The sequence below is a fragment of the Sinocyclocheilus anshuiensis genome, unplaced genomic scaffold (genome assembly GCF_001515605.1).
Source record: "Sinocyclocheilus anshuiensis isolate Anshui unplaced genomic scaffold, SAMN03320099.WGS_v1.1 scaffold1243, whole genome shotgun sequence".
Taxonomy (NCBI): domain Eukaryota; kingdom Metazoa; phylum Chordata; class Actinopteri; order Cypriniformes; family Cyprinidae; genus Sinocyclocheilus; species Sinocyclocheilus anshuiensis.
In genome coordinates, this window is record NW_015539901.1 from 106,923 (window position 1) to 118,969 (window position 12,047).

The 12,047-nt window shown below is 39.1% G+C and overlaps 1 protein-coding gene across 3 annotated transcripts in view; it reads left to right on the plus strand.

Moving 5' to 3' along the window:
- The first annotated feature begins 150 nt into the window (after positions 1–150).
- Positions 151–12,047, plus strand: part of LOC107686095 (vang-like protein 2) — a 16,211-nt gene continuing 4,314 nt past the window's right edge. The window contains exons 1-7 of one of the 3 annotated variants that reach the window (XM_016482936.1): positions 151–402; positions 4,582–4,848; positions 6,233–6,356; positions 7,868–8,475; positions 9,762–9,898; positions 10,006–10,141; positions 11,424–11,667. In XM_016482936.1, the coding sequence (XP_016338422.1) occupies positions 4,778–4,848; positions 6,233–6,356; positions 7,868–8,475; positions 9,762–9,898; positions 10,006–10,141; positions 11,424–11,667 (1,320 nt within the window). In that variant the 5' untranslated portion in view covers positions 151–402; positions 4,582–4,777. The remainder of the gene's footprint in view (positions 403–4,581; positions 4,849–6,232; positions 6,357–7,867; positions 8,476–9,761; positions 9,899–10,005; positions 10,142–11,423; positions 11,668–12,047) is intronic. The other 2 variants (XM_016482935.1, XM_016482937.1) reach the window with 2 other exon arrangements.

The window sequence follows — 12,047 nt, forward strand, 5'->3', positions numbered from 1 at the left end:
GTAGTTTTTCTATAGTGTACAGATAAGGTTAATCATGAGCCACTCTGACAGCACTCATTTTTCCTCAGCCATGTTTTCCTCCAGGAGTCTGTGCACTGAACTGCTGTTTTCTCATACTCTGCATGCACATGTAAGCGTGTGGGTGTGTGTGTGTGTGTGTGTGTGTGTGAGTGAGAGAGGGAGAGGGAAAGCGGAGCAGGAACGTGGGGGAGGTCGGGTCGAGTCGGGCATCCATTCGGGGCGTGTGTCAGCTCAGGATTGAATGGAGACGGAAATATGTGAGTGAAGAAGAAAAAAAAAGAAAAACACGGACGCGAAGTAGAGTCCGCAGGCCAGAGAACATTTCACATTCACTGATCCGAAGCGATTCAGCAAGAGGAGGATTTCACTCGCCTGCAAACTGTGAGTTTATGAAGAAAAGAGGGATTGTTTCTTCTTTTGTTTGTATCGCGTGGATTATTCTTCCGGGGAAGAGAGATACAAAGAGGCGAGTGAGAGTGGCTGCTGCATGTATCATCTGCGGGATGCAGAGTATCAGTTATACTTCCGTTTAAACAGTTTCTCATTAATATCTCATTTGGATGGGTTTCTATTACATGTTATATTCAGTCTAGTGTTGCATGATATGTCTGAAGTAAAACAGTTGGCCGTGACTCTGTCGTGGACTTTGCATGTAAATGCACCTCAGGATCCGCTCTCATTGTTTTCTGGGCTTCTGAATGAAGCTTTGCTGGAGCGGGTTTAAGAGCAGCTTCTTTGTGTTCAGAGATCCGCAAATTCAGCCGTTTGGAAGAAAATGTACAGCCGGTTATAGCCTAAGACGTTTTATGTGTTGAATCTCTTTTTGTAACCACAATTAATAGTTTGAAATTGAAAGAAAGTGTTGTTTTTTTCTGTTTGGATGAGTCTCAATACAGTGATATTTAGCATAATGATTCATTTTAGTGAATCGATTTGTTTCAGTAACCGCTTCGTTCGAATTCCCTCCCAGAAGTCTTCTTGCGTTTGATTTTGTACGTTTTTGGGGTGTATCTATATTTAACTTTGTAAATTGTGTTATTTTAACACGTGTTTATGTTTATGATCCCAGCGCACCACCTACCTCGCAGTCGAGCGATTTACGAATGTGGTGCGAATCGGTTCGTCTGAATGATCACTTTGAATCGGTTCAATAGAACGATTCGTTGGCCATTCAGGCATCGCTAATGATAATTATTCACTGGATCCTGTTACACTTAATGATTGTTAATATTGTACATAAAATGTATAAAACATTCATATAATCACTACATGTAACTTTTGGGATTTTTTTTGTTTGTTTTTAATCGTTAGCGTTTTCCTCGAAACTTAATTGCATACTTTTCCCATCTGAGTTTAGTGATTTTCACATTTTGAGTACATAATTGTAAAACAAACTCGCACGTTTTAAAAGTGATTTGTTCATTGTTTGTATTTCGCTCTCTAAAGCGTAGCGAGACCTCAATAAGAAATGCTCGCGCTACTTAATATTTTATTGGGTTTTTTTGTTGTAAATTGTCGTTATTATTTACGTGCAGAACGTAGACACATTTGTTTCTTAGTTTTATTCGGTTACGTTGCATCTAGGTTACTGTGTCACGTCGAGTGTGGTCGCATGAAGGCCCGAAAGCCTCGGACTCTCGTAGGCGCGGGCTGCGGGGGTGTCGCGCATGTCACGCGGCGGTGATTGACGCCGCCAGTCCGAGGCTTTGAGGCCCGCGCGGTGCGATGAGCTCTCAGATGTCTCCTGTGCCGTCTCCTAGGAGACTGTAACCCGAGCACGGCATTGAAACACTCAATGGACGCTCATTTCAAAACAGTTTGACATTCACAGTACGTTTTCCATTCTTCATAAACGAAAGTGCACTGTAGGTGATTTTTTAGGCTTCATTTGGTGCCTGTAATGTGTCTTGTGACACTTGAACATGTGTGTTTGTACATCTGTGTTGTTGCTTAAATAGGTCAGATGAGAGCAGAAATAATGGGTAACTGTATATGCAGGCCAAATCCACACCTGGGACCGGTGTGTTAGTTCATAAATCACAGCTGCCACGCCTCACCTCCTCCACACCCATTACTGCAGCTGCCGAACGCATCTGCACCGAATACCAGACCAGCTTCTGCACCTTTACAGTAAAACTGCAGTGTCGAGTTATCCTGGATTCATATATTCAGATGCAGTCTTGTAGGATGTGGATGCTTGGTTTGGAGTCATATAGACGTTTAGAAGATGTCTTTAAGATGTTTATGATTTGAAAAAAAACAGCATATGCTGGTTAGGTATGTTTTAAAGTTGGGATGCTGGTTTGAGCTGGTTTAAGCTGGTCCTTTGCTGGTTTATGCTGGTCCTTAGCTGGTCATGTGCTGGTCTTAAGCTGGTCGGACCAGCACATGACCAGCTAAGGACCAGCTTAAACCAGCATCCCAGCTTCAAAACATACCTAACCAGCATATGCTGGTTTTTTCAACAGTGTATCTTAAAGACGTCTGTCAGATGTTTGTACACATGCTTTCCAGATGAAGCGATCTTGAACAGAACATCTTGCAGACGTAGGCTACGTGTGCTATCTGGGAAAGCCCCTTTTCTTTCTAGAACTGGAATATTGTCCATCCTATTAGTTATTGGTCATATACTGATTCATTTAGTTTCAGGTTGTTTTGCTCATCACACCTGTATCTGAAGTGTTTACGAGCGGTTCCCACATAAATGCAAGTGTTGCCAGGAGGTGTTGCGTGTAAAGTTGCAGACAGATTTTGATGGAAATAAGGTTTGTTGTCTATTATCAGTGTAACAATGTATGAATCACAGATCATGCAGAACTTGGCCAACATGGACTAGTTGCGAAATCTTTCGTAAAATTGCCCTTTACATGGATTCCTATTGAAATTACTAGATTTTGCTTGCAAAAATTAATTGAACAACATTAAATGTGACCAACCTTAAAGGCCTGCTCACACCAAGGAGGGTAACTATAAAGATAACGATGAAGATATAGTTCTAAAAATCGTTCTCAATATTAAAGAATAGCAGAGTCCACATTACAGCTATAACGGTAACGGCACAGAGAATCTTTTTTTTTCGCAGATAATGAATCAATCCTGCTGTAACGAGCTTGAGAATTTAAAGCGGCAGACGAGAATGTGCTTGGTGTGGTAACTGTGATAATTTGAGTAATTTAATGATTCTGGTTCAACTTTATGATTTCATGAATGATTCTTTCAGTGCTCTGGAGGAAGATTTTACGAAATGTTCACGATATTTCAGTTCCCCTTATTTCACAAAATCCTTTAAATTTAATTGTATACAGAACACAATTATAGTGGCACTCCTTAATATCAACATTTACTATAAATGCCAAGTCTAAATGAATTTAAAGTGTGTGCATGTGAATGAATTTACTGAATTAACCGTCATTAACCAAACTGATTTCTGTTAGCAGTGCAAGAGCTGATATGTTGTGTGTGCGCTAATTGATGCTAATTAGCTTTGGGATATAAGTCATAGCATGTTTGAGATGATTAAAATCCTGGCTTGTAGTCTAAACAACATGATACTACTCCAAAAAATGCATTATGAATCCCAGCACCGCTTGATTCACGGTTGGGTTGAATCTCTGAAGGTCTCCTCAGACTGATGGGTGACACATGTTCAGAGTCCGTCCTGGACAAATGGTGTCTTATCAGCTCTGTAAACAACTCCTGACGGCCCACACACACAAGAGACGCGTCTGTCTGTTTCCGTCTCACATGAGTCCTGTTAGGAGACAGAAATGTGAGCGTTAAGAGCAAAAATAGACGGCGGAGTGCTGGCTCTTATTTAGATAATCAGATTGAGCCGTTACTTAAGAAACGGCCAAAACAACTCGGCCCGTTTGTTGATGAAACTAATGCAAAAATAGACGTCTGTTATTTCTTTACACTGGTTTGCGTTTCATGCGTTCATATACGGCGGCCATAGAAACACCCCCACCCTCCTCCCGACCCCTCACACATTCATTCCCATAGCAACAGCCAAGCTCAGTTGCCGTGGAGATGACAAGCGATGGCTGGGGAATGTGTGTGTGTGTGTGTGTGTGTTTGAGTAATGGGGTTTTTATGAGATGCTGAAGTCCTTGTGCGGGACGCTCGGCTGAGATTAGTTAAAGTTTTTTGATGTTCTTAAAGTGTTTCAGAAATTCCTGTTCAGTGCAACAGCAGTCTTTAAAGTTATTTCGGATTGATTAGGAATGCTGATAATGTGTGCATGTGAGTGGTTCGAACACAATGGGCATCATTCAGTCACATGAGCAGAATGAATGTCTGCGGAAAATCGCTGTTCAGGAGATGTGTAATAGCGCCCCCGAGTGTATAACAGTGAAAACACGGAAAGCCGTAAAAACTCGTCTTTGGCGGGGAAGCGTTTTCTTCTAAAAGATGAGATAACTCGTCAGTGGCGGGGAAAGAGTTAATATAACTTTGATTGTATTCGTCACGCTGTCGGGACCCTGAACCGGGTGTTTGGGTCTGAGTTGAACCCGTGTGAGATGTTCAGGCGTTCAGTGATGGGATGCTGATGCTCCATAGTTGTCGTCACAGGTCCGTCCTCTCCTCTCCGTCAGCCTCCAAGATAGATTCTCTCAGGAGTAAAGTGGAACTGCTGAAGCTGCCGCTGACCCTGTCGTCCAAATCCATCTCGGAGCGCAAGACTCGGCTGGGCGGAGCCACAGAGCGCTCCAGGGGCGGAGCTGGGGCCCACAAACCCCGCCCACCGGCCCCAGACATGGACAACGAGTCGCAGTACTCGGGCTACTCCTACAAGTCTTCACATTCACGCAGCTCTCGCAAACACAGGTACACGCAGATCACATACGCGTACGAAATTATTCCTGCTTATTCAGTCCTGGAGATCTGCTTACCTGCTGAGTTCAGTCAGACACACCTGCCTGTGATTATCAAGAGCTCCTGAAGATCTCAGTCAGCTGCTTCATGTGGAGCACAACTTATTTTGATGTTTTTGTTTTTTATGTTTTAGAAATTATTATTTTCTGCTCATCAAAAATACAGTAAAACAGGGAAATGTTATTACAATTTAAAGTAGCTGTTTTCTATGTGAATATCTGTTCAAATGTAATTTATTTCTGTGATTTTCAGCATCATTACTCCAGTCTTCAGTGTCACATGATCTTCAGAAATCATTCTAATATGCTGATTTGATATGTTGTGCTGATGAATATTGTTGTGGAAATCTTGCTACATTTAATTTTTCAGGATTCTTTGATGAATAGAAAGTTCAAAAGAACAGCATTTACTCAAGAAAAAAAAATCTTTTGTAACTTAATGAATGTCCTTCTTTCACTTTTGATCAATGTAATGGATTCTGGGTAAAAAAAGTTTTTTTGTGGTAGAGTGGTAGTTTAAAGGGTTCGTTCACCCAAGAATGAAAATTCTGTCATTAATTACTCACCCTCGTGTTGTTCCAAACCCGTAAGACCTTCGTTCATCTTCGGAACACAATTTAAGATATTTTTGATGAAATCTGAGGGCTCTCTGACTCTCCCATAGACAGCAAGGTAACTACCACGTTCAAGGTCCAGAAAAGTACCAAGATGATCGACAAAGTAGTCTGTGTGACATCAGTGGTTCAACTGTAAAGTTACGAAGCTATGAGAATACTTTTTTGCGCAAAGAAAACAAAAATAACGACTTTATTCCACATTTTCGTCTCTACTGCGTCACTTTGGACATGCGTTCACGACAGTATCATCATCATCGTCATCACACCGGATCTGGGTCAGCGCCGGCGCCGCCACACTCTCGCGTATATATTACTGTCGTGAACGCGCGTCCAAAGTGACGCAGTAGAGACGAAAATGTGGAATAAAGTCGTTATTTTTGTTTTCTTTGCGCAAAAAAGTATTCTCATAGCTTCGTAACTTTACAGTTGAACCACTGATGTCACACAGACTACTTTGTCGATCATCTTGGTACTTTTCTGGACCTTGAACGTGGTAGTTACCTTGCTGTCTATGGGAGGGTCAGAGAGCCCTCAGATTTCATCAGAAATATCTTAAATTGTGTTCCGAAGATGAACGAAGGTCTTACGGGTTTGGAACAACACGAGGGTGAGTAATTAATGACAGAATTTTCATTCTTGGGTGAACGAACCCTTTAAATGTGGCTTGGGTGTAAAGAGTTTCTGTGTCATGTGACTCCTGGTGTGTCCCGTGCGGTTCAGGGAGCGGAGAGACAGGCATCGCTCGAAGAGCAGAGACAGCAGCAGCAGAGGAGACAAGTCTGTGACCATCCAGGCCCCTGGAGAGCCACTGCTGGACGCCGAGAGCACACGCGGGGATGACCGGGTCAGTGCACGCTGCTAGAAGACACACACGGACAAAGAGTGTGTGTTTGGAAATCATTTCACTTAATGTATGCATGAAGGGGAACCACCATTGAGAATAATGCACCAAAAAACCCCTCAAAAGTAAAAGATCAGGACACATCGAATCTAAGTTAAAAACAGTTATTTTCTTTGGCGTTCGACCAGCTGTAGAGATTTGTTCGAAGATGTTTATGTCTACTCTCTTTTATTATTATGATATTTTCTAGCTCTGTATTGATTTTTGTAAAGCACGTTGGTCAGTATGTTGTTTTTAATGGTGCTATGTTCATAAATATAGTGGGAAATGTGTCATGAATGTGACTGTACAAAAATATTGTTTCCTAAAATAGTGCATTTTCTTTATGCTTTAGAATAAAATGTAATAAAATGACTTAATGAACAGTGAGTACTTGTCTGGCACTGAAATGAATATAAAGTACAACAAAAGTGCCATAGCATCAGTCCATGTGACCAGTGTTGTTTTAATAATATTTATATAGTATATTTATTTGGCTTTCAAAGTTTTTTAAAATAGTTCTATTTATCTTTATCATCATTACAGTTTTAGTTAGTAATTTTAGTATTTAAACAACTTGGGAGCTGACTGAAATAAGTTTTTTCCTTTTAATTTTCTTAATTGTTAATTACATTTTCTTTATTTCGCATGTTATCTGATTTAGTAATTTTAGTAAAATAAGTTTAGCTTAAACTTACTTTGGTTAGTTGCCAAGGCTGCGGTTTAATGATTTTTTAAGTTAAAGTTTTTCATCTAATGCTTATTTTAGTCTCGGCTCTTTAAATAATTTGTAATTATTTTATTGTTGTATTTAAAATGTTTTAATTTTAGTGGATGTTTCACTCATTTTGTTATATTGTCATTTTTGTAAGTAGTTTTTTTTGTATTCTTTTTTTATTTTTATTTTATTTCTATTTAGCGGTTTTATTAATTTTAGTAATTTAATTTAAAAATTAGAAATTTTGCCTCGGCAACTGACTGAAATAAGTGTTTTTTTTTTCCCTTTAATTTTCTTAATTTTTTCTTATTTTCTTTTTTTCCCACCATGTTATCTGATTTATTAATTTTAATAAAATAAGTTTAGCTTAAACTTATTTTGTTTAGTTGCCAGCTCTTTCAATTATTTTTCATTATTTTATTGTTGTATTTATTTACTATCATTTTAGTGGACTTTTCAGTCATTTTATATTCTTTTGTCATTTTTGTTAGTTTTTGTATTCTTTATTTAATTTTTAATTTTTTTCTATTTAGCTGTTTTATTAATTTTAGTAATTTAACTTAAAATTAGAAATGTTGCCTTGGCAACAAGCTGAAATAAGTTTCTCATGTAATTTATCTCAGCTTTATCCAGTAATCCGACATGATCCAGTAATGGTTTTAATCCACAAAAGCAGCGCTGCATGTGACTCCTGTGCGTCTCCTGATTGGCCGCTCGTTGTCCCTCTCAGACTGTCTCTCTCTCGGTCTCTCGTCAGGATGATAACTGGGGCGAGACCACCACGGTTGTGACCGGGACGTCCGAGCACAGCGTGTCTAACGAGGACCTGACGCGGGCGTCTAAGGAGCTGGAGGACTCGTCGCCGCTGGAGTGCCGTCGCTACGCGGGGCCCGTCCTGAGCGGCGTTCTGGGTCTGTTCGCGCTCCTGACGCCGCTGGCCTTCCTGCTGCTGCCCCAGCTGCTGTGGCGCGACTCCCTGGAGCCCTGCGGGACCCCGTGTGAGGGCCTCTACGTCTCGCTGGCCTTCAAGCTGCTGGTGCTGCTCATCTCGTCCTGGGCTCTGTTCCTGCGGCCGCCCCGCGCCTCGCTGCCACGCTTCTTCGTCTTCCGCTGCCTCCTGATGGCGCTGGTCTTCCTCTTCGTGGCCTCGTACTGGCTCTTCTACGGCGTGCGGGTGCTGGAGCCGCGAGAGCGAGACTACAGGGGCATCGTGGGATACGCCGTCTCTCTGGTGGACGCGCTGCTGTTCATCCAGTATCTGGCGATCGTGCTGCTGGAGGTCAGGCACCTCAGACCAGCCTTCTGCCTCAAAGTGGTTCGCACCACCGATGGGGCCAGCCGCTTCTACAGCGTGGGCCACCTCAGGTTAGTGACTGAACTTGTTACGAGGAAGGATTGCTGAAGTAATCCTTGAAATTAATGCACATTATGGTTACGGCAGCTGATGATTGTAATTGAGATCTAGGCGCTCTGATGTGTAACAGTGATGAACAATCCCCATTGAGTTGCTAATGTGTTTAGATATATATGTGACCCTGGAGCACAAAACCAGTCATAAGGGTCAACTTTTCAAAATTTAGATTTATGCATAATCTGAAAGCTGAATAAATAAGCTTTCCAGTGGTGTATGGTTTGTTAGGATAGGACAATATTTGGCCGAGATACAACTATTTAAAAATCTGGAATCTGAGAGAAAAATAGATAATTTTGACCCATACAATGTATTGTTGGCTATTGCTACAAATATACCCCAGCGACTTAAGACTGCTTTTGTGCTCCAGGGACACATATGCGCTTAGGGTCTGATGTTTTCAAAAATGTTCAAAATCGGATGCAAATATTGTATTTGCTGTTTTCTCACGTGCAACAAGCCGCAATCCGCGAGAAAATGTAGCAGAAATCAAACCGATTGAAGTGTAAATGCAGCTTGATTGTGTTTTTGCAGGATCCTGATGCTTTTGTTTGTCAGTCGGCTTCCGTTTGTGCTGCTGTCTCTATTTTAGCAACATGTAGTGGAAATAACGCATGATTTGTGGGGGAAAAATCTAATAGTGATTATTCTTTTTATTTTTTCCCTGATAAAAATAGATTTTTTTTTTTAGGCTCCAGATGTTCTGTGCTTCTTTGTACACTATTATTATTATTATTATTGATTAATATTAAAGCAATAATCCCCGTGAAGCCGTGGTTTACAGTGAATTTATAACAGCTTAAGGGGCGTTGTTAGGCACGACGTTCGAACGCGGCTCAGCCAATCAGAATCAAGGACCGGAACTCTCCGTTCTATAATATTAAATAAAAAAGAAATTACAATTGTAAAATGAAACATTTCTGGCTGTCTTTCTATATTTTCAAACGTTAATTATCAAGTTTTTTTTTAATTATTATTTTGGCAGAAAACCGCCGGGAGATCATGTGTTTCTTGTCGATTTGTAAATGCTTTTCATTACAATTTTGGGAAGCTGGTGTTCACATGTTTTTCTTCACTCTGAAACACTGTGCACACATTTATTTCCTTAAAATGCCGCTTTGACGATTTGATAACAGCAATAATCCATATTGCTATTTCTATTTTATTTCAATTGATCGTGCATCCCTGGAATAAAGCAGTAAGTAATGCTATAAATGAAGTTGTGTGTGTGTGTTGTCAGCATCCAGCGAGCAGCGGTGTGGGTTCTGGATCACTACTACACTGATTTCCCAGTCTACAACCCTGCTTTACTCAACCTGCCCAAGTCCATCCTGTCTAAGAAGAAGTCTGGATTTAAGGTGTACTCCCTGGGAGAAGGTACACCCCATCTTTCCCATGTCACAGCTTGGTTTCCTTTTCACAGAGAGTGATTGAGAGCGAGCGAGAGAGAAGCCTGTGTTTATTTCCACTGCTTTCCTCTCCAGATAACAGCACCAATAACTCGACGGGTCAGTCTCGCGCGATGATCGCCGCCGCCGCACACAGACGGGACAACTCTCATAACGAATACTACTACGAGGAGGCCGAGATGGACCGCAGGGTCAGAAAACGCAAGGCCAGGTCAGAGTCCTGAAGAAAAACGCTCATGAATAAATCATGAATATCTGGGTGAATCTCACAAGCCAGAAAAAGTGAAAAATTACTACATTACTAAAAATGATCTAATGAATATATAAAACTCATTGAATTTATCAAAATTTAGATGGAAATTGTTTAATTATGAAAAGAATCAATGCAGAAAATCTTACGTATGCATGTTTTTATTTAATTTTTAGAAATAGATCCTGATAAATCGTGAATATCTGCGTGAATCTCACAAACAAAAAAAAAAGTGAAAAATTACTGTTGCATTAATGACAATCTAATGAATATACGAAACTCATCGTATTAAAAAAGAAAATGTTATGAAAATAATCAGTGCAGAAGTCTTATGTATGCATGTTTTTATTTATATATTTGTATTATTTTTAATTATTACATTTTTTTATTGTATTTATTTAATATTTATTATATTATTTTTTTAATGCATTTTTATTTTATTTTGTGTTAGTTTTTTGTATGCATGTTTTTATTTAATTTTTATTATTATTATTTTTTTCATTTTTATTTGTATTTATTTATTTATTTAATTTTATTTTGATTAATTTTATTTATTATTTATTATTTTGTTTATTTGTATATTTTATATAAATTTTTTTTTGGGTTTATTATATTATTTAATTTTTTTTTATATTTGTATATTTTATTTATTATTATTATTTTTCTTTCTTTATTTATTTATTAATTTGTTTGGAGTGAATTGTGACCTGGACATGCTTTCATGAAGAAATAGATCCTGATAAATCGTGAATATCTGCGTGAATCTCACAAACAAAAAAAAAAGTGAAAAATTACTGTTGCATTAATGACAATCTAATGAATATACGAAACTCATCGTATTAAAAGAAAATGTTATGAAAGTAATCAATGCAGAAGTCTTATGTATGCATGTTTTTATTTATATATTTGTATTATTTTTAATTATTACATTTTTTTATTGTATTTATTTAATATTTATTATATTATTTTTTTAATGCATTTTTATTTTATTTTGTGTTAGTTTTTTTTTGGGGAGTGAATTGTGACCTGGACATGCTTCCATGAAGAAATAGATCCTGATAAATCATGAATATCTGGGTGAATCTCACAAACCAAAAAAAAAAGTGAAAAATTACTAAAAATGATCTAATGAATATATAAAACTCTTTGTATTGATCAGAATTTAATTGTGACCTGCACATGTTTCCATGAAGTTCATCTGATGTCCCTGACTCTTATATTCTGTTGTGTTTTCTCCTCCCAGACTGGTGGTGGCAGTAGAGGAGGCGTTCACTCACATCAAGAGGCTCCAGGACGACGAGGCGGCGACGTCGCCCAAGCACCCGCGTGAGGTGATGGACCCTCGAGAGGCAGCCCAGGCCATCTTCGCCCCCATGGCACGAGCCATGCAGAAGTACCTGCGCACGACGCGCCAGCAGCCCTACCACAGCATGGAGAGCATCATAACTCATCTGCAGTTCTGCATCACTCACAACATGACGCCCAAGGTCAGCAAACACACCCGTCCACTGCTGTAACTCACGGTTTCTGTGGTGTGTGTGTAGAGTATCAATGCAATACCCATCACATACTATATGTGCACTATATTAGCAGACCTTACTGTGTACTGTATGCAGCATAGTGAGGTAACGAGACTCAAAAGATCTAGTATACTACATTTGGAAATATTGTTCGAATTTGAATATACTACTCAGCATTGCATAGGGAATAGTTTTATTTGATTGACATTTTTAAAATTATTTTTGACAGATTTAGTTTTTAGCAAAAAAAAAACAGATTTTAAAAATATCAAAAATAGTTAAAAAGCATTTTTTAAATGTTATTGTATTTATTTTTATATTAATGTTCTTAAATTAATATATATATA